Genomic DNA, 26,745 nt, shown 5'->3' on the forward strand with positions numbered 1-26,745 from the left:
GGACAGGGCCACCATTCAGTGTGAGACAAAGACCAGCTTGGCCAGGGCCTCCACACAGGGCTGAGGTAAGACTCAGCTCTTCAGTGCCCCCAGGGGTTTTTACACTCCAACAATGGAGTGGTCCCTACGAGCTGCTCTGCAGCCTCTGTGGCTGCTACCTGCTGTGGGAGCCATGAGAAGGCCCTTCCTCCTTCCTGACCAGCTGAAAAAATCCTGTCACTGACCTTTGGCGCCTGTGGGTTGAGGGATCTGGGAACCGCTGCTACTGGGACTGGGGATTCTGCGACTGGAGATTCAGCCCTCAAGGGCTGTTTGTGAGCCATGCTGTGGCCAAGGCTATACTGGGCTCCACTCCATGTCTGGTGCAGCCGACGTTTCCCATGTGTCTTTCAGGTCACCCAGGGCTGGAAATCTCCTCCACTCTGTTGTTCTGCACTTCTGCTGCTCCAGAATTTGTTGAGAGTCCCTCTCTACAGGTATTTTATGGGCTGTGTGGGGAGACCCTGCATATGTGTATCTTTCTACTCCGCCATCTTGGCTCTAATCCAATAATTCTTTAAGTTATCTGTCATTGATCTATTTTTCAGGTCAGTTTTTTCAATGATATATTTCATATTTTCATCTATTTTTTTCATTCTTTTGATTTTGTTTGATTGCTTCTTGATGTCTTACAGAGTCATTAGCTTTTATTTGCTCAATTCTGAAGTTTTCTATTATTTCTGTCCTTTGCTTTTTGACCCACTACTTCTTTTAGCATTATGGTATTTAATTTCTAAAGGCCCTTTATTGAATATAATTTCTATAGTATTATGATCAGTCAATTATGTCTAGTGTTTCTGATTTTTCTAATTGTTGTTTTTGACATTATATTTCTTAGATTTTTTTTCTGTATTATAATTTGGATGATCAGAAATGGAGGTGGGGTATTTCTAAGTATCACATGGGTGCTTTTGAAGTGTTAGGAGAATTAGAGAAAGGCCTTCAGTACAGTGAATCATTAATTTTCAAAAAGATAAGAATGAGGTTTGGACAGAATGAGAAGCCTTGGTGGAGTTACAATCTGTACTAGTAAAGAGAGTATTTTACACTGATTAAGTCAATGAGAAATATTAAAAGCAATATTAAAAACATGTCTTTGGTCCCATGCCCCCATCCAATCTCACTTCTCACTATTCAGATATTAACATTCAAATCTAGGGAGAATAGTTTCTCTTCTGTCTCCCAAGAGTCAATGGAAAATCATAGAAGGTAGGCTGAAAAAAGTTGAAGCATACTATAAATGATAACTTGTATGGAAAAAGTGGTATAAAAGACATCAGTAAGGACATGCTGCAAGAAAGAGGCATAAACAAGATGCATAGACTCAGTCCTTTACTTGTGTCCACAAAACACTTCAAGAAAGGTGTTGGTAGATCCCTTAAGGAAGATTTATGGAAAAAAACATAAATAGGAATTGCACAGGTTGGGAAGGTGTGGAAGGGTAGAAGTCTACATAGACAAAGGCACCTGCTTATTGTTATTAGCACACCACCCTCCATCTCTTGTCTCTGGTACTTTGCATTGAGTGTCCCCTCTTTGTTGGAATGCTCTCCCTACTCATCTTCAATTCTTCATCTCCCTGGCTTCCTCTAAGACTCAAGTCAAATGCCACCTTTTGCAGGAGGGCTCCCCCATTAGATTATAAACTCCTTGAGATCAGGGACTACCTTTTACCTTTCTTTGTATCCCCAGGGCTTAGCACAGTGTCTGGTCCCTAGTAGGCACTTCAGTGTTTATTAACTGACTGCTACCAAGTGCTGTTTTCCCAGGGATACTGCTAATACAACAAGGAAAAAGCCCAAATCTTCTGACCAAGGTATTGGAAAAAGAAGAAAGGGAAGAGACCAAGTCCAAAGACAAATTATTCTCTTGCCTGATCCCCACTCCCCCAGAGACTCCTTCACTGCTCATTCCAAATATCTGTTCCAGAGGTGGTTAATATTTTGTAGAAATAAAAATATAGGGCATGATCAGGTTTCTTCAGCAAATTTCAATACATTTCCTATCTAATGTCACTCCAGTTCATCCAATGGCTTTCAAGGACTTTTGTAGCTAAGAGTTATATAGAGTTTTAAGGTTTACAAAATGCTTCACATATATTATCTGATCCTCACAACTACCCTGTGAAGCAAGTGCTATTATTACCCTCATCTTACAGATAAGGAAACTGAGGCTAGGAGAGGTTAATTGACAGGTAGCAAGTGAGGCAGGTTTGGAACTCAGGTCATCCTATCTCCAAGTATAGCATTATATCCACTGTGCCATTTACCTGCCTAATTAAATGTCTTCCATACATATTTTCACTTGGCTAAGGTTCTTATCATTTTGAATAGGTTGGGACAGTTGATAACCAACTCAATGACCCCACCCTTGTACCTAGATCTCAATATTACCTACAGATGTTCCACTTGCTTAGTTAGAAATTCTGACATATCCCTATATATCCATAACCTCTGATCATTTTCACTTTTAAACTTGTTCTCCCATCTCATTGAAAACTCTAATCCCTCGACTTCTCATTACTTTCTCAGGTTATCATCTATGCTCTTGACTTTTCTCTCTCAAACTTCAACCTAATGGTTATTTCAACTCTACACCGCACTGTACTCCTGAATCCCTTGTTCCCTGGTCCTGTCAGTCCTCCTTTCTTGCCAAAACCTCATCCCTGGAGGGACTCCTACCCTCTGCCTCCTCTCCTCCTGCTCACAAGCCTGCCAAATACAGCTGGCGAAGCCTCACAACCATGCCAACTGAATACATTGAGAATTCATGTCATCTAACCTCAACTGGGCCCTTCCTGCTTTTCCTATCACTCCCCACAGAGGCTCTTTCAAACCTTCCCTTCCCTCTTCTCACTCTTCTCTCCCTCCCCCTTTTTCTCAGCTGACTACCTTCTTGTTTTACTGAGAAAATGGAGACCATTCAGTATGAGCTTCATCTTCTCCCATTCTCTTTATCTCAAAACCCCATGACATCATCTCCCACTCTTTTCTATCCTTCCCCCACCCTCTGACAATAAGCTGGTACTTCTCCTTGCCAAGGCTTCCTGTTCCCTTGATCCTTCTTGCTCCTGTCTTTTCCAGCATGTTGCATCCTCAACCATCCATTTGAGTTTCTCTCAAATCTTCAATCTATCAATTGGTTCCTTCTTTACAGTTTTCAATGATGCCCAAGTTTTCCCCAAACTTAAAAAAACTTTCACTATTCCCTACAATCCATTCTAGCTATTTTCCTGTATCTCTCAAATTGCTTGAAAAAGCTGTCTGCTCTTTGCTGCCTTTATCTCCTCTCTACACTCTGCAATTTTGCTTCTGACCTGATACTCAACTAAAACTTCCTGATCCTGCTCTATCCCACCCCCCAGCTGCTAGTGCTTGCCCCTTATGTTTAACTGTTTTCAATTTATTGTTAGATAAATAGGGCAGTTAAGTAGAAGGGAGGATGAATACCAGAGCTCAGGTCAGGAAGACTCATCTTCCCATTTAAATCTGGTCTAGACAGATTAATTAGCTGTGTGACCTTGGGCACTTATCCTTGCTTGCCTCAGTTTCCTCCTCTTCAAAATGACTTGGAGAACAGTACCTTTGCCAAGAAAACTCCAAATTGGGTCATGAAGAGTTGGACACAACTGGACACTTATTTGTATTTATTAACTTTATATTCATGCTGTTTATTCACATGTATTTGCCCCTCCCATTAATGTAAGCTCCTGTGAGTAGGGATTGTTGCTTTCTTTGTATTTGTATCCTTAGTGGCTGGCACACAATACAAATGTAGTAAATGTTTGTTGGATGGATTGATCAATTGCACAGGAAGCAGAATTGCCACAGTAATGAGATCATGCATGCTTGTATAAGGAATACCTTCCAAGAAAGCATAAGCAACAGTAAAGTAGGGGATAAGAACAGAACATTTCAACGTATCTAGAGATGTAGCAAGATACATCTTTGTGAACAATGCCCCCCTCCTTTTTCTCCAGCTTTTCTTTTTTTTTCTTGTAACTTCATCAGCAGAATGTTAATATGAGCAGGGCCACTTTTTTTTCCAGAATAGGATGTGTTCTAATTGTTCATCAAAAGTTCAAATGATTACTTAATATGTAGAAATCCTCTCATGCTTAGATTCTTTGATTTGTGTTTCTTATCTATGAAGGAGAATAAATAAAATGGAAATGAGGGATCAGTCCGAGCATGTCCTTCTCCTATGATTCATTCTTAGATGATAAAACTATTGGTATCTAATTGTGTGTGTATACATCCTAAACACACATGTGAATCTGTGTGTAGTCAATTACAAAAGATCTCTAGTTATTCTGAGTAAATTTGAAAGAAGTAGAGGGAGCTTCTACTGGCAGCTGGAGCAATAGAAAGGAAGATCTAGTTCTAATGGTTTCTAGCCATAAAAGTCCAGCAAAATGTGCAGAGCTGTTTTGCACATTACAAGCATTCAATTAATTTCTACAATTAATTCTATTTTGGTTAGACCTATGAAATTAACATTTTGTGTACTTAGCACATTCTTCTGGAACTTTGGCCATAGGGTCCTACTGTCCCGATTTGTGATTATCAGCTGCCCCCCTCTTGTAGGAAGGCTCAGTTGTGCTTCACTTCCCTCCCTGATCATTCTTCTGGAACTTTGGCCATAGGGTCCTACTGTCCCGATTTGTGATTATCAGCTGCCCCCCTCTTGTAGGAAGGCTCAGTTGTGCTTCACTTCCCTCCCTGATCTCAGGCCATAATCTTGACCTCAAGGTAGGTCCTATCTTTTTATACCTGTAGTACTAGCACTTAGTATAATGCTTGGCACATAAGTGATTAACAAATGTTCGTTCATTTTCATACAGGGATCATCTGTGTACATTGCTTATTACCTTTATAAAAGTTCCCCTCCTACACTCTCTTAGCAACTAGAACAGTCTTCTGCACACAATATACTCTTAATACTGAAAGGGAGAAAGGAAAGGAAGTAGAGGCCTAGTGCAAAGATCTATGTATGGTCTTGGAATCAGAACTAGGTTGAAGTCCTGGCTACATATACTAGCTACGTGACCTTGAGGCAAAGTTACTTCACCTGAGTCACAGTATTCTGGTCTGTAAAATGGGGCCAATGATAAATGTCCCTTCACCAGGTTGTGCTTTGTCTCGTATTGCTACTTAATTGTGAATTATTTTATTTAAAAGCATAAAAATTGAGCATCAGCAGGTCTTCTGTTGAGATATTTCCCAGTTTAGGAGGCTTTTATAATCCCTTTGCAAAAATTTTCTATAAGAATATTTTCCCTAGTGTGAAAGAATAATTTACACCTTCTCTAAGTAGTTTTGAAAAAACAAACCTACATTTATCAAGAAACCTCGGGGAAAGCAATCTAAGCAATTACCCTAGAATGTGAAAAATTACTATCTCCAAAAATCTGTAAGAACCACCCTTAAATATTACTTGATTTTTACAAGCTTACCATTGAAAACAAGATTCTTTTTTTTATGTTGTGTGATAAGAACAATGATTGCAAAAGTTAATTGTTCTAGGAAATTTGGTGGCTTTATGAAACACCCTGTTCTTGGATGAGGTACCTAGACTGAGTTCAACAAATACCCCAATAAATTTTTCATGGAATTATTGAACACCATAAACTGAAGTACGCCTTTCCTAAAGACTTAGTTTAAAAAATAAGACAAATGTACTAAGAATTTTTTTTTTTAATTAAAGCTTACTCCTTGGTGAAATGTCTCATCTTCACCTTGCTCTGATCAATTTACTAGTGCCAATACACATATCCAGGATATCCACATATCCAATCTTTATAGCTGTATTCTATTGAATGCTTACGTACAAGGAATTAATTATCACCATTAGGCCCATCTGACACCTTCACCTCAGTTAGGGAATATCTACCATTCACTTTTAAACAAGCTACCTGAAGTAAGGGTTTAATCTGTATTTTCTTCAATTTTCCTTTCCTCTCCACCCTCATTCCCCTCACCTCTACTGGCATAAGAAATAGCTGAAAACTTATGGATAAAAAGGCGGCACTAGACAAGATGTTCGTTAAGGTCCCTTTCCATCATTAACAATCCATCCACTATTTTTGTGCTATTTGGTTTTCCCACTTTTAAGTGCATTAGTCATTTAGTACTTTATATCTTTCCTAAGTTTTACGATCACTATTCAACTAGTCTACAAACAATCTTTAAGCATCTTCTCAGAGATCAGACAAGGCAATGAGGTAGAAAGAATGAGTGTAGAAGAGTTCTTCCCCCACATCTTCTCAACAAAGACCAAGACAGCACAAGAGACCAAATCCTGATCAGAAAATCCAAGGAAAACAATCAGTGTTATTTTTCTGGCTGAGGTTGACATAGGGAGTCAAATAAAGTCCTGGGGGACTAGTGTCTAGCTAGGGGCACAGGTGGAGACTTCCAGTGTGGGCACTAAAAGAGGGTTTGCCAAGATCCAGTACAGAGGGGCATGACCTTCCTTGTACAGAGAACAGAAATAGGTGTTAATCATAGCCCAGAGGTGTGTCACAACTGACCAAAAAGACCTGTGCCTAAAGATGGTGGTTCTGTGCAAGGCATGGTCTCAGGCCCTCAGTTGTGTACTAACCAAGCAGCAAGTAGAGAAGCAGATTAGGGTTTCAGAAATAGAACCACAAGAACAATACTTTGTACTCTGTCCTGCATCAGTCCAGTTTAGGCTCACTGAAAACTTGTAGATTTCTAGTCTGAGCTATTCCTACAATCTTTGAATAATACAACACTCAATACCACAAGAAAGCAGGACCAATGACAGACCATCTACTCCCTCCAGAAGTGTTCAGAACCTGATCTTAATACAAAGCCAAAAACCAAGCAACACTGAATGAGTAAGTAAAAACAGAAGAATTCAACCATAAAGAGCTATCATGAAGAATACAAGTCATTCCTCAATTGATAAATGGTCAAAGGACATGAACAGGCAGTTTTCAGAGGAAGAAATTAAAGCTATCTTTAGTCATATGAAAAAATGTTCTAAATCACTATTGATTGGAGAGATGCAAATCAAAACAACTCTGAGGTACCACATCACACCTATCAGATTGGATAACATGACAAAACAGGAAGATGATAAATGTTGGATAAGATGTGGGAGAGGTAGAACACTAATTCATTGTTGGTGGAGCTGTGAGAGGATCCAACCATTCTGGAGAGCAATTTGGAACTATGCCCAAAGGGCTACAAAAATATGCATACCTTTCAACCCAGCAATACCACTTCTAGGACTGTATCCCCAAGAGATCATAAAAATGGGAAAGGGTCCCACATGTACAAAAATATTTATAGCAGCTCTCTTTGTGGTGGCCAAAAACTGGAAATCAAGGGGAAGTCCCTTGGAGCAACTGGGGAATGGCTGAATAAATTGTGGTATATGACTGTAATGGAATACTATTGTGCTATAAGAAATAATGAACAGGAAGACTTTAGAGAGGGCTGGGAAGACTTATATGAACTGATGCTGAGTGAAAGGAGCAGACCCAGGAGAACTCTGCACACAGCAACAACCACAGTGTACAAGGAATTTTTCTGGTAGACTTAGTACTTCACTGCAATGCAAGGACTTAAAAATAGACTCTTGAGGCTTTCCACATCCAGAGAAAGAAATATGGAATTGGATAGCAGAATGAAGCAGACCATTTTCTTTTGTATTGTTTTGTTTTATGGTTTCTCCCATTCATTTTAATTCTTCTATGCAGCATGACTAAGGTGAAAATGTATTTAATAGGAATGTATGTGTAGAACCTATATAAAATTGTATGCCGTCTCAGGGAGGGAGTGGGGAGGGAAAAGGGAAGGAGAGGAAGGGAAGGGAAAAAAAAACCTATGATATATGGAAGTGATGGTAGAACACTGAAAACAAATAATTTAAGAAGAAAAAGAAAAAAAAGAGCGATCACGGCAAATGGGGCACTCAAGACGCAAATCCAGAAGAGAATGATTCTAAAGTAACTACAAGCAAAGCCTCAGAGGAAAAACATAGCTTCCCCTTAAGGTCAATTGGAATACCTGGAAGAGACTGAATAAGAGTTCAAAAAAAGAGCTAAAAATGATTTTATAAATGAGTGCACTAAAAGAAACAATTGGAAAGGAAAGCAAAGTGTTGGTGGAAAATAAACAAGAGTTATGGAAAAAATAATCGGAACAAAAATTAAGTTTGGTGCAAGAAGTAGAAAAGAAAGTATAGGGTATCAAAAATATCTAACCGTGAAAAAAGATCAGGGAGAAATAATTTAAGAATCATTAGACTACCTGAAAGGTATGACACTTTCCTTACTCCCCCCAAAAAGAGACTAAACATCATATTTAAGTAAACTATTAAAAAAAACCTACAAAGATCTAGAAACAGAGAGCAAGGTTTAACGAATCATCTGGTCACCTCCTAAAAAAAACCCCAAAATAAAAGCTTTCAGGAATATAGCCCAAATCCAGAATTTCCAGGCCAAAGGAAAAAAAATACTTAAATTTTTCTCTGTGGAGGCTATGTGCCTTCTCTTGATTTTGGTCTGAGTACATAAGGAACCTTTAGCCATTGGTGCAACCAAGTAAAATTGATGAATTTGGATTTGTTTATAAATCCAATCTCATGGACGAGAATAAAAACGTAATAGAAAAAGGTATAAAGCAAAGGCTAGGGAAAGGGAAGGATGAGAGTGAGGCAGATGTAAAAGAAAAGGTACAGAAAGGATCAATGTGGAAATGTTGGAAAACAATGAAAGGAAACCTGAAGACCAGAGAAAAATAACCAGACAGATGAAGAGTGACAGGAAATTCTAAACATCAAAAAGATGAGAGGAAAAGGAGTAAAAAAAAATTTCTAAGAAGGCAGCCACATTTAAAAGCTCACCAAGTGAAAGAAAAAGAGCATAGTTGGTGGGCTGTCTGCAAAGAGACAGAAAGAAAAAGGAAGAAGACATTTAAAAATGCATTAAGGAGTGACAGGTATTAAGTAAGTAATACCAGACATTCCCCTGCTTTAGTTTCCAGATGCCTCTATGGTATGGGTGTGACACTGAGTTCTTGAAGGTTGTTATTCTAGTTGGACACAAACTATGATGGGTTCTATACCAAGCAGGGGAGACATCAATGTGGGTCTGAGCCACAGGCAACAAAACAGCCTTGCTCACCTAAAAGCTTCATTGCCAAAAGGCTGGCAACTCATCAATGACTTATTTTGGTCATAGTAACCAAAAAATCATCTAAAGTATGGAAGGACTTAGCTATCACCACTGAAACAGATCTTCCCAGTGTGAATCATTATATACATATTAGAGGTGAAAAAGACCATAAGGACCACCTAGGCAAGTGTGTTCATTTTACAGGAGGAAATTGAGACTTAAAGATATTATGTAACTTTTCGATATAACATCCCTGGCAAGCCAAGGATTACAGTTTTCATTCAGTTCTCTATATTCCCAATTCAAATGTTTAAGGAATAAAGTTCATGTTAGGGACAACTCTCCTCTCTATGCTTCTTAAGAAAATTTGACATACAGAGATGTAGATCCTAATAATACATATCCAAAACCAGTGAAAGTATCAAAGAAATATAGGTTCTACAACATTGGCCAACTGAAAGTCAAGTCCAGAGAAAGTCTGGGTTGGGAACACACACCAAGGGAATAGGAAGAGCATCAGCAATAAATTCATCCTGATGCTGAAATATAGAATCATTTAAATAATTCCTTCAAGGGACTGAGTTCAAAATAGAATCACACAAATAAAACTTATTCTTCATATTCTAAAAAAATGAGTATTACTTAGTAATAAGTTGAATAGAGTTGAATGCTAGTATTAGGTGGATTAAGTCACGATGACATCTGCCATACAATATTTCTGGTACTTGTGTGACTTTAGAACATTAACATATTTAAAAACTCTTTAGTCAATCTGTATATTCAAAAATATATTGCGATCAGATCAGACAAAGCATATAAAGCTTCAACAAGTGCAGACATATGAATCATTTTAATTCAAGAACATGTATAATTTATGAACCTGAACATTCAAATAAACTTGTTATATGTTCAATGTGATCATCCAGTTCAAGTATTTATGCCCTAAGAATGCAAGAATGAAGAAATATTACATTCTCTCCTTAAAGTCACCTTGTAAAGTAAAATTTGAAAAATAATCCAGAAATCCTATATTCTGATTTTTTTTTACAACATATCTGCTTCAAATACATTTTACAATGTATTTGTTTCAAATCCTTCAGAGTTATAGATCATATAGTTAATTTACATATTTACACACCAAGATTTAAAACAAGACCTTGAGTTATCAAACTTGAGAACAGAAGGTAGTTTCTTAATGTGTAGTCTTTGGGAATGAATCCTACTCCAATCCAAAAACAAGACCTCTGTGATTTCATGGCAATCCTCTATTACAAATGCTTTAAAAATAACTTAAACCAGTTACGTTTGAAATGGGTCTTAAATGAGTACATTAGTGGGCCAGAAATAATGTCATGTCTACCAAAGCTGAATTTAAAATAGAAAACTATAATAACTTGTTTTATGTGTAGGGACTTTGTTTTCAAGTTATAATTCCTATAAGATTAAGTTTTCCTATACTTATAAAATACTTCTTTTTGTCAAAAGCACTTTCCTGTGTCCCCACTTTGGTTTACTATTATTTAATCACTGGGACAACATAAACTGTAGCAATTACCTGGAAGACAGAATAGTGAGAAGCTCAAGATTAGTCCCTGGTCTTGGCTAGAGTTAACTAAATCCGTAGAAATTGTCTTCAGAAGGTTTTAAGAAAAAGGTAACTCGTTAGTTAACTGCATAAATCTTAAAGATAAGAGGTAGGTATTAAGTGCCTCAATGATGAAAAGAGTTACGATTCATGCTAAAAATAACTGGAAAATATCATTTAAAGATTTCATGAGGAAGACCAATTAATGTAATTTACAGAGATTAATATAATCTCTTATGTCTAATTTGTACTACATTTCAAATATTAGTAACATACTGACTTCTCAACTTACAGGCCACTGTCATGTATCATAGCCTTGTTAAATATAGCATAAATATAGAGAAGCAAAAACCGAAAAGAATCACACAGATGGCATTATTAAAATTTGTCACAGGTAAAAATTAGTTGTAATGAAGTAAAAATGTAATACTTAGGTATTGCAGATCTGAGCTTTATTACTGGAATATTTTTTAGGTAGAACTGTTATTTTTAAAAGAGATCTTAAATATGGCACAATTATTTGTTCTCAGAAATGCAGGACCACCAATGCACCAAATGCAGTTATCAAAGTTATTTTTTCCTAAAGTAATACAATGTAATAGGATAACAGTGCATTAGATGACAAATAAGTCAAAAGACAATTCTTGATGACAGTGTTTCCAGAATTAGAAAAAGTGTAAAAATTCTTCCTCATAAAAAGGATTAACTACTGTGAGCAAATGGTAAGTACTGTACTTAGTGATGATCACACTGTAATAATCAGTGAATGTGGAACAACTGCATATATCTGCATCTCCAACTTTTTCCACCATGATTCTAAATCAAGGTAAAAAAAGAATTTTGTACTAATTCAGGAAGGCTCTAGTGTTGGCACCACAGCTGCCATAAGATGGTACAATGAATTAAGAAATACTTTAAAAAGTTTTTTTTTATATATAGATATATACTATATAAAGTAACGGGGCAGACTGGGAAGCAGGAGAGAAAATATTCAAAGGAATCTCTAATCTGTGGTTGATCTCCGATACCAAAACCGAGCTCTGAAGTCATCACTGCAAGTCATGAAGCCAGGATTGGTAGGAGAGTGTACTATACAACGAACAATATTATTGTGCCCCAGGGAAAGTAGATTTCTTCGTTCAGCTGTTCGTGAGTCCCAGCAGCAAAGACTAATTGTCCTTTCGTCAGGAAGTAATACATAATCTTCTGTATGGTTAAAGACTGCTTGAGTTCGATGTACTTGTCGTCCACTCAAACCAGCACCTGTAAAATATTAGACTGTTAAACTTTTGAAGACATGTTAAGTTGTCACAAGATGAATTTGTATATGATCAAAGTGCTATAGCACATTAATTCCATAAAAGCTCATCACCTCAAGATTCTAAATTGAAGTTAACAAGCTCTTCCAATTTCAAGTGGCTACTTCAAATATTCTCTTGGGACAAAAGATGCTTCAATTTCATCAATAAAAAACAATTAGCTATCCACTGGAAAAAAATCTTTTGTTTTAATGATATCTATAACTTAGAATAACAGCAAACATACATAACCAGAACGAATAGTACTAATGTATGTTAAAAAAAAAAAAATTGGCCAATTTAAGGAATACTGCACCCTGCTGGCTCAAAAAAATCATGAATGAAAACCCAACAAATAAAATGGTGTTAGTACTTTGAAAAGGAAGGGATTTTAGAGACTATATGGTCCAACCTCATCTATAAGAAGAAGCTCATAGGGTAAGTGATGACCAAGAACTGCAAGTCCTATACAGACACAGGGCAAGACCCTGCATGTATTTTATTAGAAAATAAGCAGAATTAAACACTGAAATACTAATTACAGTATTATTGAAACAGATACTAGACAATTATTTCCACTGTTTCTTCTATTAGTTATTTTTTGAATCAAGACTAAAATCATTCTTCTAATTAGTGTTACTTGGGTCTGCTATGGCTACTCATCTCTTATTGGATAAAAGTAAAGTTTTCAAGTAAATTTAAGGTCCTGTTTCAAAACTTCATGTACTTTCTGGCTTCTTCTGATTACTCCATAAGTTTTATGAGAAGGAATCAGGACACTATAAAGCTTTTAAAATGAATGAAGCCATCTTACACTGGGCAGAATTCAACTCCAATAATATGGCACAATGGAAAGAGCATTAGCTCTGGAATCAAAAGGATCTGGGTTCAAATCCTGTTTCTTTTCTGACAGTACATTCTTCACTTTGGGCAAGTCACAACCACCTTGGGTCTGCTTCCTTCCCTGTACAATGAGGAGGTTGGACTAGATGATTTCTAAGGGACACCTTCCAGCTCTAGAACTATGATCCTATAAGTAACCTTTTTTTTCTTTTTAACATCCATTTTTTAAGATTTTGAGTTCCACATTCTCTCTTTCTTTCTCACCTTTCCCCTGCCCATTAAGAAGGCAAGCAATAAGACATCAATGCAATGGGAAGTCATGCAAAACATATTTCCCCATGCTAGGGGGAAAAAAAGCAAAAAGAAAAGCATGCCATCTGAAGGTAGACAGACAGCATTTTTCATCATGGTCTTTTGGAATTGTCTTGGATCACTGTCTTGATCAGAGTAGGTAGGTGATCCTATATGTAATTAATGGCATTCCTGGGTCTATATGTAATCAAATGCATTTCTGGATAAAGTGGGCTCCAGTTTAGTTTTGTTATATACCAGTTATCTGGCCTTAGGCAAATCATTTCATCTGTTTCCTCACTTATAAAATGGGTATTAATACAATCAGGGGTAAAGCAAGGATGCCTGTTTTTCAATATTGTACTAGAAATGCTAGCTATAGCAATAAGAGAAGAGAAAGAAATTAAAGGAATTAGAATAGGCAATGAGGAAACAAAACTATCATTCTTTGCAAATGATATGATGTTATAGCTAGCAAATCCTAGAGAATCAACTAAAAAACTACTTGAAATTATTAACAACTTCAGCAAAGTTGCAGGATACAAAATAAACTCATATAAATCATCAGTATTTCTAGATATTATTATCAACAAAATCCAGAAGGAAGAGATAGAAAGAGAAATTCCATTTAAAATAATTGTAGACAATATGAAATACTTGGGAGCCTACCTGCCAAGACAAACCCAGGAACTATATGAACACAATTACAAAAAACTTTTCACATAAATAAAGTCAGATCTAAACAACTGGAAAAATATTAATTGCTTTTGGGCAGACTGAGCCAAAATAATAAAAATGACAATTCTACCTAAATTAATCTATTCAGTGCCATACCAAACTTTCAAAAAATTACTTTATAGAGCTAGAAAAAATTAATAACAAAATTCATCTAGAAGAACAAAAGCACAATGATATCAAGGAAATCAATGAAAAAATGTGAAAGAAGGTGGTCAAATCTCAAACAGTATTATAAAGTGGTAATTATTCAAAAATATCTGTTACTGGCTAAGAAATAGAGCAATGGATCAGTGGAAAAGATTAGGTTCAAATTACATTATAATAAATGATCACAGTAATTTAGTACATGTTAAACCTAAAGATCCCAACTTTTGCATCAAAAACTAATTATTTGACAAAAACTGTTGGGAAAACTAGAAAATAGTATAGATTATATACTAGGTAAAGACAATATCTCATATCATATACCAAGATAAAGTCAAAATGGGCAAATGATTTAGACAAAAAGGTTGATACCACAAGTAAATTAAGACAGCATGGAATAGTTTATCTATCAGATATATGGATAAGGGAAGAATTCTGGACCAAAGATGATATAGAGAACATTACAAAACATAAAAATACATAATTTTGATTATATAAAATTACAAAGTTTTCACACAAACAAAACCAATGCAACCAAAATTATAGGAAAAGCAGAAAACTGGGGGGGGGAGGGGATTTCCAAGTATCTCTGATAAAGGCCTCATTTCTCAAATATATATAGAATTGTGTCAAATTTATAAAAATACAAGTCATTACCCAATTAATAAACGATCAAAGGATACCAACAGGCAGTTTTCAGAGAAAGAAATCAAAGCTATCTAATCACATGAAAAAATGATCTAAATCACTACTGATCGGAGAAATGCAAATTAAAACAACTGAGCACCACCAAACACCTATCAGATTGGCTAATGTGACAAAAAAAAGAAAATGTTGGATGTTGGAGGGGTGTGGGAAAACTTGGACACTAACGCATTGGTAGCAGAGTTGTGAACTGATCCAAGCATTCTGGAGAGCAATTTGGAACTATACTCAAAGAGTTATAAAACTACCCTTTGATTCAATAATACCATTTGCTAGGCCTTTATCTCAAAGACATCTGAAAAAAAGGGGAAAAGTCCTACTTGTACAAAGCTATCTACAGCAGCTCTTTCTGTAGTGGATAAGAATTGGAAATCGAAGGGATGCCCAACAATTGGGGAATGACTAAACAAGCCGTGGTATATGACTGTAATGTAATATTAATGTGTTATAAGAAATGACAAGCAGGATGATCTCAGAAAAACCTGGAAAGACTTACATGAACTGATGCACGGTGAACAGAACCAGGTGAATATTGTACACAGTAACAGCAATGTTATTTGATGAAAAACTGTGACTGACTTAGCTATTCTCAGCAATACAATGATCCAAGACAATCCCAAAGGACTAATGATGAAGCATATTATCTGCCCCTCCAGAGAAAGAACTGATATTGTTTGAATACAGACTAAAGCATGCTATTTTTCACTTTCTTTTTTTTATTCCAGTCTTATTGTAGAAAATGACTAATACAGAAATGTTTACATGACTGTGCATGTATAACCTATATATGATTGCTTACTGTCTGGGGGGGAGGGGAGAAGGGGAGATAGAATTTGGAACTAAAACTTTCAAATAAAAACGCTAAAAAATTGAAAAAATTAAATAAAATAGGTATAATACTTGTGCCAAGCAACTCACAGGGTTGCTGTGTGGCTTAAGCAAAATAATAAATGTGAAAGCATTTTGAAACATTTAAAATACAAAGACAAATGTAAGGTAGTGATACGATATACTATTTTCACATACCTGTATATCTAACTAATGTTCGTCCTGTTGAAATCTCCCATAGTTTAGCCACAGAGTCCTTTCCACTTGAGAGAATATATTTTGAATTTTTGGAAAAAATTGCAGAGCAGACTTCAGCACCATCATGTGCCTTCTCAAAAGTAGTAATACAACGATTTGAGACACCATCCCATAATTTGATGCAGCCATCCTTGCTACCAGTCACATACATGTTGGCACTAGGATTATAATTAACTGAACATATTGCATCAGTATGTTGATCTTGAGGGTTGCAAGACACAAAACATTGAAATGTATTGATATCATAAAGTCGAAGGGTTGGATGTTGAGTTCCAACAAGTATGAAGTCTCCAGATGGATGAAATGAGATTGAACGTAACATTTCAGCTTCCTATTAAAGAGAATATTAGACTTATGTGAATGGCAAACAAACATATGTAAAATATGGGAAATGTTGTTGTTAGAATGGAATTTGTTAAACAATATTTAGGCAAAGGACTATCCAACCAAGTAAATTTGGGTCAGTAAATTATGAAGTTATCTTTGGGTACAAGGTATGCAAATATTATGGAAATGGAGCTTTGGATTTGGAGTCAGAAGAATAAGCTTCAAATATTGGCTCTGTCACTTGCAAGCTGTGTGATCTTTGGCAAGTTATTTCACCTCTGAACTTGTTTCCTTAACCATAAATAGTGGAATTGGACGAGCAACTTCTTAGGTCAATTCAGACTCTAAGTAAATAATCCAAACCTATTTGCTTCCTTAGCCAGTCCCAGTACTCCCCAAAATTTAAATAAAGGATTGTCAATCACTTTGAAAAGAAGTGTCAGTGAATATTATTATTAACCTCTTATAACCACAGTTTCTAGATTAGGCATAAACTGATGCTGCTTTTCAGAAAGAGTTTGATGGTTTCAAATGAACCAATTTTCTAGCCAGGAACCTAGTTTATGTTAAGCATATAGTACGTGTAAAGTGGTTGGGATGGCAGTGGTAGAAATAATATTTTTTAAAGACCGTACCAAGGTTCCAACCTTCTTTTATTTCTTAAAGCTAGTTACTAATGATGGTTCTTATCAATATATGAGAAAGTGAAATGCAAATGAATTTTTGTCTTATTTCGCTGAACCTGGGTTATTAGGCTAGGTATTATGAATAGCTTTTAATTACCTAATCACTTGAGGGGAAAAAAAGGATGCCTTATCATCAGTGTACTTAATATTTAAATATATGCACCAAAAACAAGTATCAAACATTTTTCAACCTGAATATATTTGAAGGCTCTTTTGGCAGATGGTTTGGAATAATCAAACAACTTAAGAGTATAGTCCCTTGAACCTGATGCTAGAATTTGCTCCGTTGGGTGGAAAGCTAGACATGTAACTTCATCCACATGATCATATAGTGTTCTGATAACAGGATGATTTTCCATATTCTGCTGGGCAGTTTCATTCATCATGACCTAGTGGCAAAGGGGGGAAAAAAATCACATTCAGAAAAGTACAGTGTTATGTGCATATACACATACAAACACATATATAGCCTTATTATACAATCTTAAAACATAAAGACACCCTGGTTAGCACTGACTTATTGTTACTGGTCTTAAAAGTCAGAAAAACCTGGGTTCAAGTCACTTAATCTCAGTGGCAGCAGAGGTATCAGTCTTATTTTAGTAGAGGGAGTTTCCTTACTAGGAGTTCCCTATATAAATGAAGTCACAGGTTCCATCCAAAAAATAAAAACCATTATTTCAAATCTGCCTTAAATTACAGCTCCCAATCTGGTAAAAATATCATGACCATACCTCTATTGGCATAGCACTTTTTGCTAGCATTCGCTCTGTATCCAGTATCTTTATTGAAGCATCAGCAGATCCAGTAGCTATTAACTGTCCATCTCTACTATAAGTAGCCACACGACATGGTCCTTTATGAGATGTGACATAGCAAGTTTCATATTCTGAAGCCTCTGGGGACATGGTCTGAACATCTGCATCGAACTCCAGATCAATTCCTGTGCCAGGAGCAACTGTATCTGAGCGTCCAATTGCATACTGAACAGCACTATCATCATTTTCCATTCCTGAAGGAGAAAATTGAGGGAAAAAGAATATGCATTTCAAAAGCCTAGCTAAAGTTTTGGGATCTCAAACTGCAGGAATTAAAAGGACTACTGGCTGACAACCCAAGGGAATAAGGATAAAGAGAAAGCCAAAATGGAGAATAACACACCTGTACTGAAATTATTTCTTCCTTCTCTAGAGCTCTTCTGATATCCTTGGTACTGATGCCCAGTAACAATAGGTAGGAGATGTTTTGTCAGTAAATCAGATTTACTGCCACCTACCATTGATATTTTGGAAGTTTTTTTGGAGGAAATGCAAACAACTTTCAGAAAGAATGCTGACCATTTAAATTTATAGCAATTTCCTACAAATATACTCAATTTAATAGAGTTCAAAATAACGTCAGCCACCACAATGAACATATCCTTAAAAAATGCTTTGCTTTTTTCCAGCCTGTTTTCTTTTGCCTCTCCTTTATCAGTTACAATGATTATCAAAACAAGCTTAAAAAAAGCTACAGGAACTCACTTCCCACAATATTCCTCAGGAAGAATGATGTTCTCTTATACCTGTTACATAGCTAGAGCAATAAATCTACGTTGAAAGATGAACTAAAAATCTATGCTCCAAACTGCAAGATACCTAGTTTGATGAGATGGAGAAGCTGTTCAGAAGGTGCACACACAGACTGAGGCTTGATTTCATTGATGAGACCATTAGCAATGTTGATATAGCCATCATAGAGCAGTTGGCTGATGATCAATTTATAAAGCTGCTGGCGATCTTTTAAGCTCACTTTTGTCCTGTACATTTTGAGAAAAATAATCAAATCCTTTCACCTGCAAATGAAGAGACCCAGAAACTGAAAATGAACAATGATATATATGTTTTGTTTCATACACAGTATAGCTAAGTGTTGCTTCACATAATTAGTACAGCTCTCTATATTAAAACTAGCCCACAACCACTTAATTAAGGAAGAGTAACTTCTGTAGTACTGAGCACTAGACTTATCTCAATGTAATAATAGATGGGGGTGGGGGCCTTAACTAAAAAAACAAACAAGAAAACAACAAAAAAAAATCTCATAATTACATTTCAATAATTGTTTTTCTTTGTAATCTTTTTTTTTTTAATTCATTTAAAAATCCTATGTTGAGGAGTTCACAGCCTTTACTAGACTGCTAAAAGGGTCAATGACAGAATTAAGAACCCCTGTCACATAAGGCAAAGTGTTAATAGGCAGGAATTCAGTCAGGTTCAAGTAGTGATAAAAGGAAGTAAAGATGTGGGAAGGTGGCCTGAGGCAGAAGATACCTGAAAAAGGGGGAAAAAAGATGACACAGGATCATAGCAAGATGGAGGAAAATGGAAAAGATTTCTAGAGGATGGAACAAGAGAGGAGAATGAGATGATATGAGCTTTAACTTATGAAGAGGGAGAGTAAGCTGACTTAGGGCTGATATTTGAATGGCTTTGCCCATTGCTTCTTATTAATGAAAAAATTATGGCTGGTTTAGGAGTTTTGATTTTGGCAACCCTAGGTGGAGGGAAAGGAAAAATTAGAAGACCTGGATCCTAAGATCTTTCCGATTAGAGAATTAGGTCTGGAAGGATCATAGTCATAAATGTGGGGATGGAAAGGAAATCTAATGCCACACAACCCCCTCATTTTACAGATGAGGAAACTGAGGCCATGGAGAGATTAAGTGACTTATCCAAGGTCCAGAGGTGACAGGCAGTGGGCAGAATAGGGATTTGAACTCAGGTCTTCTGACTTCAAATCTGCAATTCGTTGTCCTGTGCTAAGCTGAGTTGGGGGCAGCTAGGTGGTACAGCGGAATAGGGTCTCCTGTCTAACTAAAGTAAAGACTCAAAACTTCATGAGTTCAAATCCAGTCTCAGACACTTACTGGCTGTGTGACCCTGGGCAAGTCACTTAACCCTGTTTGCTGCAGTTTCCTCATCTGTAAAATGAGCTGGAGAAGGAAATGGCAAATCACTCCAGTGTATTTGCCAAGAAAACTCCAAATGAGGTTGGACAGGACTGGAAAAAACAAATGACTGAACAACAAGAAAGCTGAGTTAGGAAGGACCTTTGATAAACGCACCTCAATGTCACTGTTTTTCTTTGTAACCTTATTTTATCCTTTAAAAAAGCATTATTTTGAGAAGTCTTCGTTTTGCAGACAAGAAAACGAGGCCCTTTTCTGGGCCATTGGGTGGGGGTGTGGGACGCCACGGGAAACCATGCTCCTCACAGGTTCCAGTCACAAACCATGAGGACAGAAAACTCCATGAAGTTCCTCGATGGCAGGGGCTTTTGTGTCTGTGTACTCAGCACAGAAGAGGCACTTAACTAGACATCTGTCAAACTGACCCGAAGACAATGGGAAAGTAACTTGACAAAGGGGCAGACGGAACTCACGACTCCCACCTCGGTCCCAGGGCTCCCGCTCCTTCTCACGACACCGGGAGGTCCGCCAGGCGCGGCGGGGATGGCTACAGGGGAGTGCGCATCTCAATTCGAACATTAACATAATCAGGTGCCTCGGGCGGAGAACCAAAGGTAAATACCCAGACGGTCCCTCCTTCGGGGGCGGTGGGCAAGGGACCCGAGAACAGACTAGGGTTCGGATGGGCGGTATTTGGGGAGGGGGATGAGGCGGGAAGGCTCGACCATGCCATGCCTCCCTAATCTCAACAAACCAGTCGCAGGCCCGACCTTTCTGCTCTCGGACCCCCTTGCGCGTCCCCGCTCCCGACCAAGCCTGGGGGGAGGTGGGGGTTGGCCTCGGGTCTCCCGGGGCTCAGGCCTCGGACCGGACCCCCTCACACACCCGGCCTGGCACGCCCCCTCAGACCAACTCCCAAGTAGCGCGCGCACGACTCCAGACCCTCCCGCCTGGGTCCTGGACCCTGGGTCGCAAAGGCTGTAACTCCCGCTCACAGCTACGTACCAGTACCTTCTCAGCGGCCGCCCGGCTCCTACAGCGCCAAGACCTGAGTTTGTAAAATGGTGGCAAAAGGCTTCAACTAGCCGCCTAGCACCACTCCCACGGCGCATGCGTATAAGCCGGACCGCGTGCGCCTCGATATCAATTGGACAAACCGCTTCCGGGTCCCGCCCCTTTCGTTTCCTCCGCCTCGGCTGCCATTTTTGTTCCTGGCACGTCAGTCTTGGGCGGGATAAGTTCTTATATATTGCTCCGGGTTCATCCCTTAAGCAACCGTGGGGACTCCAGGAGTAAATATTTCCCCGTTTAGCTCTCATCAGCAGTCGCAATGTTGGAGAATTACGGGAAACCCTAGAATCACTGTATATTAAGGTAGGTCATGTGACGATATTGGCCCAAGGAACCCGACTGCTCATTATACGCCTGCGCGGTGTCTCAGGCGTCGATTCTCGTGGCCAATAGGACAGAGACGCTTTCGGAGCCGCGTCCAATCAGCACTGGCTCGGCACGGGACGTAGATGTGTATTTAAAAGAGGGACTATTTGAATTCAAACGGTAGAAGTTGTCTTATTTCTCTTTTCCAGCGACCTAGTGAGCGGATGTGACTTGAGGCCGGAGGTTTTTTTTAATCTCTCCTGGGAAAAGTACGAGAAGACGTAGGTGCTTCTGAGGGGACCGGGGTGCATGGAAGACAAGTGTGGTGTTTGGGGGCCGCGTGGGTTTGGGGGAGAGAACCGGACCCTCTGAGGAGGGGAAGGCCGAATTCAGCAGGGCCTTGGGGGCTGTTTTTCTTCTGGATTTAAGGTTGTGACTCTCCTAAGGTTGAGCTTATGATGGAGGAGGGTAGGGGGTGTATTGTGGGCGGCAGCGTGGGGGAGATGGGAGAGGGAGAAAATAGTGGAATTCTTTTCAACCTTTATTTCTTAATATTCATTAAACGCCAGCGATGGGCACCCTGAAAGATGGGGAAAATAGAGTAAAACAAAATCCACCGGTATTATTTTCCCGAACTTTATTAGGGTGGGTTAAGACAAGGCATGCAAAGACCCTAGGAAAACAGATAAAGATTTATGGGAAAGCAATCGGAAGTTGGATAGAAGCTTGAATTCACTGGCCTTGCTGTATTTACTTTTTCAGTTTTTTACTGACTTTGTCCATCAACTCTACAGATAACTTTCCCCCCACTTAATTCAATTAACATTTATCGTGCAGGGTCTTGTTTTCGTTGTTGAGCTCGGGAAAAGGGATCACGAGGGCATTGAAAGATAACTTTAGGACCCTGCCTTTATAGCTTACAGCCTTTTTGGTTGGTGCTCATTTATTAGTGCCACGTATTTGCTGACACTTAAAGCTTATCAGAAATTTGCTTTATGTGCACTTTCTGAGTGGGAGGCAGAATGCATGTTGTAGATAGAGTACCAAAGAAAAGGAAACTTTTAATATTTGAATATTTATTGTCTCTGCCATTTACTGACTGACAATGGGGCAAGTCCCTTAACCTCTCTGTGCCTCAGTTGCTTTATATTTAAAATGAAGAGGTTAAACTCCTTGTCCTCTCCGGTCTTATTATTCTAAAATTTGTTGCTTTGGAGAAATTGGGAGGACTGGCAGGATACTCGAATAGAGGATGGCTTTGAAGACAATATAAATCATCTTTTTTTTCCTTTATGACAATGAGGAATAATAAATGGTTGGCATTTATATTTAGTGCTTTTAAGATTTGCAAAGCACTTTGCCTTTAAAGTGGGTAAGAAATAGAACTACATCCAGTCTCCCATTTTTATAACCTTGTGGCTATCTACTTATCATTTTCCACGTCCCCACTGTTCTAATCACTTGCCATATATTGCCATTTTCTTCTTTGTAACATCTTGCATCCATCCACTCGGTACTCTTCTAAATCAACCACTAGGTTAGTTGAGGCCCTCATTAACTCTCACCTAGTAATTGTAATGGCTTCCTAATTGTTGTTGAGTTGTTTCGTCCCTGTCTGACTCTTATGTGACCCCATTTGGGAATTTCTTGGCAAAGATACTGGAATAGTTAGCCATTTCCTTCTCCAACTCATTTTACAGATGAGGAAACTGAGGCAAACAGGGTTAAGTGATTTGCCCAAGGTCACATAGCTAGTAATTGAGGCCAGATTTGAATTTGGGAAGACGAGTCTTTCTGATGCCACTTAAACACCTAGAAGCCCCAATGGCCTCCTAATTGGTCTCCCTCAAATCCCTCCACACTCCAGTCCATCTTCCTCACCTCTGCCAAAGTAATTTTTCTAAAGTACAAATCTGCAAATCATGTTACTCTCCTACATAGTCAACTCCACTAGATTCTATTGGACTTGTAGGAGCAAACATAAACTGTTTCACCTTCAAAGCCTTTAATAACCAGGCCCCAAACAGGAGCCAGGTTTTTTTCCTTTATGTATTTATTTGGTATTTTATTTTTCCCAGTTACATGTAAAAACACTTTTTAACATTTGTTTTTAAAACTTTGAGTTCCAAATTCTCTCTCCCTTTCAATCCTCTCTCCATGGAGAAGGCAAGCAATTCAATATAGGTTATATATGTGTAGCGATGCAAAATATATGCATAATGTGTTGTGAAAGAGAACACATCAAAAAAACTCAAGAAAAATAAAGTATGCTTCAGTCTATATTCAGACACCATCAGTTCTTTCTCTGGGGATGGATATAGCATTTTTCATCGTAAGTCCTTCAGAGTTGTCTTGGATCGTTATAAAAACTTACAGATCCCTAGAAGTATTGCTGAAAATAGCTACATAAAACCCCTAAAACTTGGGACAGTGTACCTTCCACCCTGGAAGCGGAGCCCTACTTTAACAAAGAGTTAAAAGTCAAGTGATAGGTAGCTTATCTTTTTAGTGTCATTTGAAGTTACTCCCCATACCAACTCTAGGATCCAACTAAATCAGACTTTGTCACACTTAGAAATCCTTGTCTTGGTTCCATCCTTGCCCTTTATATTGACTGACTGTGGCCAGAAATTTACTCCCTCCTCACCTCTTTTCTATTCAAGATTAGGTCTTCACTCCGGAAATTAATCAAAAGAGTCCTGGTTTCCTAAATCCAGTAATTTGTAAGTGAACATTTGTTCTAAAGACACTTTAAATAGATTATTAATTTAAAGACAGTGTTTGAATTTCTGCAGCAAAGTACCAAAATAATGTAAAATTTGTGTTAATATAGAATCACCTTTCAGTTTAATATTGTTAGGAAGTATAGACTCCTTGACAAGTAAGAGGCCGATGAGGTTATGTCAAAGGATGACTATTTCCTATGATAAAATGTCAGATATACATAGTACTGGGTGCATGGGACATGGGTATGACCTAACATTTTGTATACTTACATCATTATTTTTAGCAAGGGTGCTTAAAAATACAATGCCATTAAGTAGTTCTGAAAACAATGAATTCTTATATAGTAAAACCCTTTAAGAAATAAAAAAAAATTGCATAAATATAATTGAAAATGATTACTAAGCTTACGTGTATGGTACTTTTAAATTGTATGGTATGTTTAGCTGATACATCCTATATGGACTTCACCACTTGAACTGGGAATAAGAACTGCTTTGTAAAGTCACTACAGTAAAGCCCTGTACTGATCAGTCAAACTCCTTGTCTTCGTTCTTTCCCCATTGACTTAAGATAAGACTCTGGATTTAGTCTAGGCCTTGGATGATGGATACATAGTCTGTGGCAAAACCTGCCCTTAAGTATTTTAGTTGGGAGGGCCTGTCAGAGTTTTGGATTACTTAGGGTTATCTTCACACCAGGATGAAAACTGGAATATTTATTTACCTGAAAGGGAACTCCCACATCTCTCAAACCTTTACTTGACCATGTCATACCATCTACCATTTAGCTCCCACCTTCCTTTTTCTGCTTTGTTGACAGTTAATTAAATCTGATACTTTTACTTTATCACCTATTCCTTAACCCTCTAAAATTTGGCTTTCATTACTATCATACTGAAACTATTTTCATAAAGGTCTCCACTTACCATGTTCTTTTCTCAGACCTCTTAACCTATCCTTTGTACAACATTTGATAAGAGTTCACAGTCCCCTCCTTGAAGTTCTCTTACTGTACCCTGTAACACTACTAGCTAAGTTTTTCTTCCTCTGCTCAGTTTCCTTTGCATCTTTTTTAGTTACAACTCTATATCTCTTAATTGCTGGATGTTTCTATTTGGCTGAAACCTAACTTATTCTGGCAGATCTCCTTGGTGTCATTATTACCTTTATCCATACAGATTGCAGCCCCATCCATGCCTTCTTATACTATGAGAGTCTTTTCTATGTTCCCCATGAAGGAATCATCGTTTTGAATAATTAATTCCTATAGCTTTTATTGTCTGTAAACTGATATGTATTTAATCATATGCTGACTTTCATGTCTAAGTCCCAACTCCTCACACCTACACACTAGAATTATACTTAACATTTATCAGCTTCCATTCCATTAATTTTGTTACTGAAGGAGTAGTAGCCTGTTTCCTCATCTATAAAATGAGGGAATTGTTCTGGATGACCTCCAAGGTTTTACTGAGCTCTATAAAGTCTAGAATCCTGGAGTGAAGTAAGGATGAAAAGTGAAAAAAGCTGGAGTTGTACGAGTTAATAGAAATGATAACCTTACTCTAAGTAGTTGCACTTGGGCATGGGTGAGTGAAAATGTACCTTATAAACATTAGGATACCTGAAGGAATCATTAGAACACTTGAATAGAGGGAAAATTTTCCATCATTTACAACTTGAATATATTTTAAATATGATTGCCTTCTCCTTGCCCCCTTGGTCTGTATTGATTTTTACACAAGACATAACATCAATGAAAAAAATTGAGCTGCACTCTGGAGACTAGTTTTGATCACATCTTTTTTATAAAGTTGCACTGTAAAATTTGTAGTGCCAATGCACTATAAAAATCAGCTTTTATTATGAAATTATAAAAATTAACTCTACCAGTGCACTTTTCATCTTCTTGGGAAATGCTTTTACTCAATATTCCCTCATGAAAGAGATAAAAACGTATATATGTGTAAAGTATATGTGCTGTTATCCCCATCTGGGTTTGTAAGGCATAGTATGTACTATGTGTCAAACTTTGACTAAGAAATTTTCTCCCCCCAGGCAACATGGAGAAATCTAAAGAAAACAGTGTTTCAGGACCTAGCAACAAGGTAAAACATTATTAGAATAGCAACATTTTCCCAGTAGCAGTTATAAAACCACAAGCTACAAATTGATACATAGTAGTGATTATATTTTGAGATCGTTAGCTTACTAAGTCCTTTTTAACCGATCTCCAGGCTCCTAAAAGTGAGAAGTGGTTTTCTTTGTCATTGCTTAGGTCAGCATATTGGCGGAGAAGGTGTCCAAGGGTGGAATAGTAGCTTCTCAAGAATAACTTGAGCTGTAATCTCTGCCCCATGGCACAACGTGTTGGGTTTTTTTTGTTTGTTTGTTTGTTTGTTTTTTTTTAGTAATATTTTACTTTCGTTTGCTGTTTCTGGAAATAACAATATAAATTTGAGAGAGCTAAGGAATTCCCAAAACAATTCCATTTTCTATGGAATATGTTATTTACATATTGGCTAAAGGAAGTACCCTGCACAAACTCTTATGAACAAACTATATCAATGAAAGGAGGAAATGTAGTGTGTGGATGACTTTTTAAAACAAATAAATGAAGTATTAATCTTAGTTTACATTTTAAAAGGTGGCCACTTATTTTTTCCTTTTTATAGTACACACACACACACACACACACACACACACACACACACTTACTCACTCACTGACACTCACACTGTGTATGTAAGTATATTTTATCCTTGAAATCAGGACAGGGGTAGCACCTCTTATAGTATGCAA

General features: G+C 37.7%; 2 protein-coding genes across 11 annotated transcripts in view; one reads left to right on the forward strand and one right to left on the reverse strand.

Annotated features, from left to right (window-relative positions):
* Positions 1–26,745, forward strand: part of AURKA (aurora kinase A) — a 117,268-nt gene that overhangs the window by 79,274 nt on the left and 11,249 nt on the right. Inside the window, exons 1-4 of one of the 6 annotated variants that reach the window (XM_072633490.1) lie at positions 21,024–21,214; positions 21,427–21,498; positions 23,881–23,940; positions 26,002–26,051. In XM_072633490.1, the coding sequence (XP_072489591.1) occupies positions 26,007–26,051 (45 nt within the window). In that variant the 5' untranslated portion in view covers positions 21,024–21,214; positions 21,427–21,498; positions 23,881–23,940; positions 26,002–26,006. Of the gene's footprint in view, positions 1–21,016; positions 21,215–21,288; positions 21,499–23,880; positions 23,941–26,001; positions 26,052–26,745 lie in introns of those variants that run through there. The other 5 variants (XM_072633487.1, XM_072633489.1, XM_072633486.1 and 2 more) reach the window with 5 other exon arrangements.
* On the reverse strand, positions 10,019–20,951 carry CSTF1 (cleavage stimulation factor subunit 1). 5 transcript variants are annotated; one of them, XM_072633482.1, is made up of 7 exons: positions 20,852–20,918; positions 19,799–19,949; positions 18,528–18,724; positions 17,625–17,902; positions 17,082–17,279; positions 15,818–16,208; positions 10,019–12,035 (listed from the first exon to the last, which is right to left on the reverse strand). In XM_072633482.1, the coding sequence occupies exons 3-7, from the start codon at positions 18,694–18,696 to the stop codon at positions 11,776–11,778; spliced, it is 1,296 nt and encodes a 431-aa protein (XP_072489583.1). In that variant the 5' UTR covers positions 18,697–18,724; positions 19,799–19,949; positions 20,852–20,918; the 3' UTR covers positions 10,019–11,775. The 5 variants fall into 5 exon arrangements, with proteins under 5 accessions (XP_072489583.1, XP_072489582.1, XP_072489584.1 ...); XM_072633481.1 differs by having other exon boundaries at positions 20,846–20,897; XM_072633483.1 differs by lacking the exon at positions 19,799–19,949 and having other exon boundaries at positions 20,852–20,951.

Source organism: Notamacropus eugenii, chromosome 1 (genome assembly GCF_028372415.1).
Source record: "Notamacropus eugenii isolate mMacEug1 chromosome 1, mMacEug1.pri_v2, whole genome shotgun sequence".
Taxonomy (NCBI): Eukaryota; Metazoa; Chordata; class Mammalia; order Diprotodontia; family Macropodidae; genus Notamacropus; species Notamacropus eugenii.

Coding starts and splice junctions, on each gene's coding strand:
- CSTF1 (XM_072633483.1), bottom strand. CDS start 18,696: ATGTACAGGACAAAAGTGAGCTTAAAAGATCGCCAGCAGCTTTATAAA. Junction 17,903..18,527: donor TCTCCATCTCATCAAACTAG/GTATCTTGCAGT, acceptor TTTCTCCTTCAG/GAATGGAAAATGATGATAGT. Junction 17,280..17,624: donor AAAGTGCTATGCCAATAGAG/GTATGGTCATGA, acceptor CTTTGCCACTAG/GTCATGATGAATGAAACTGC.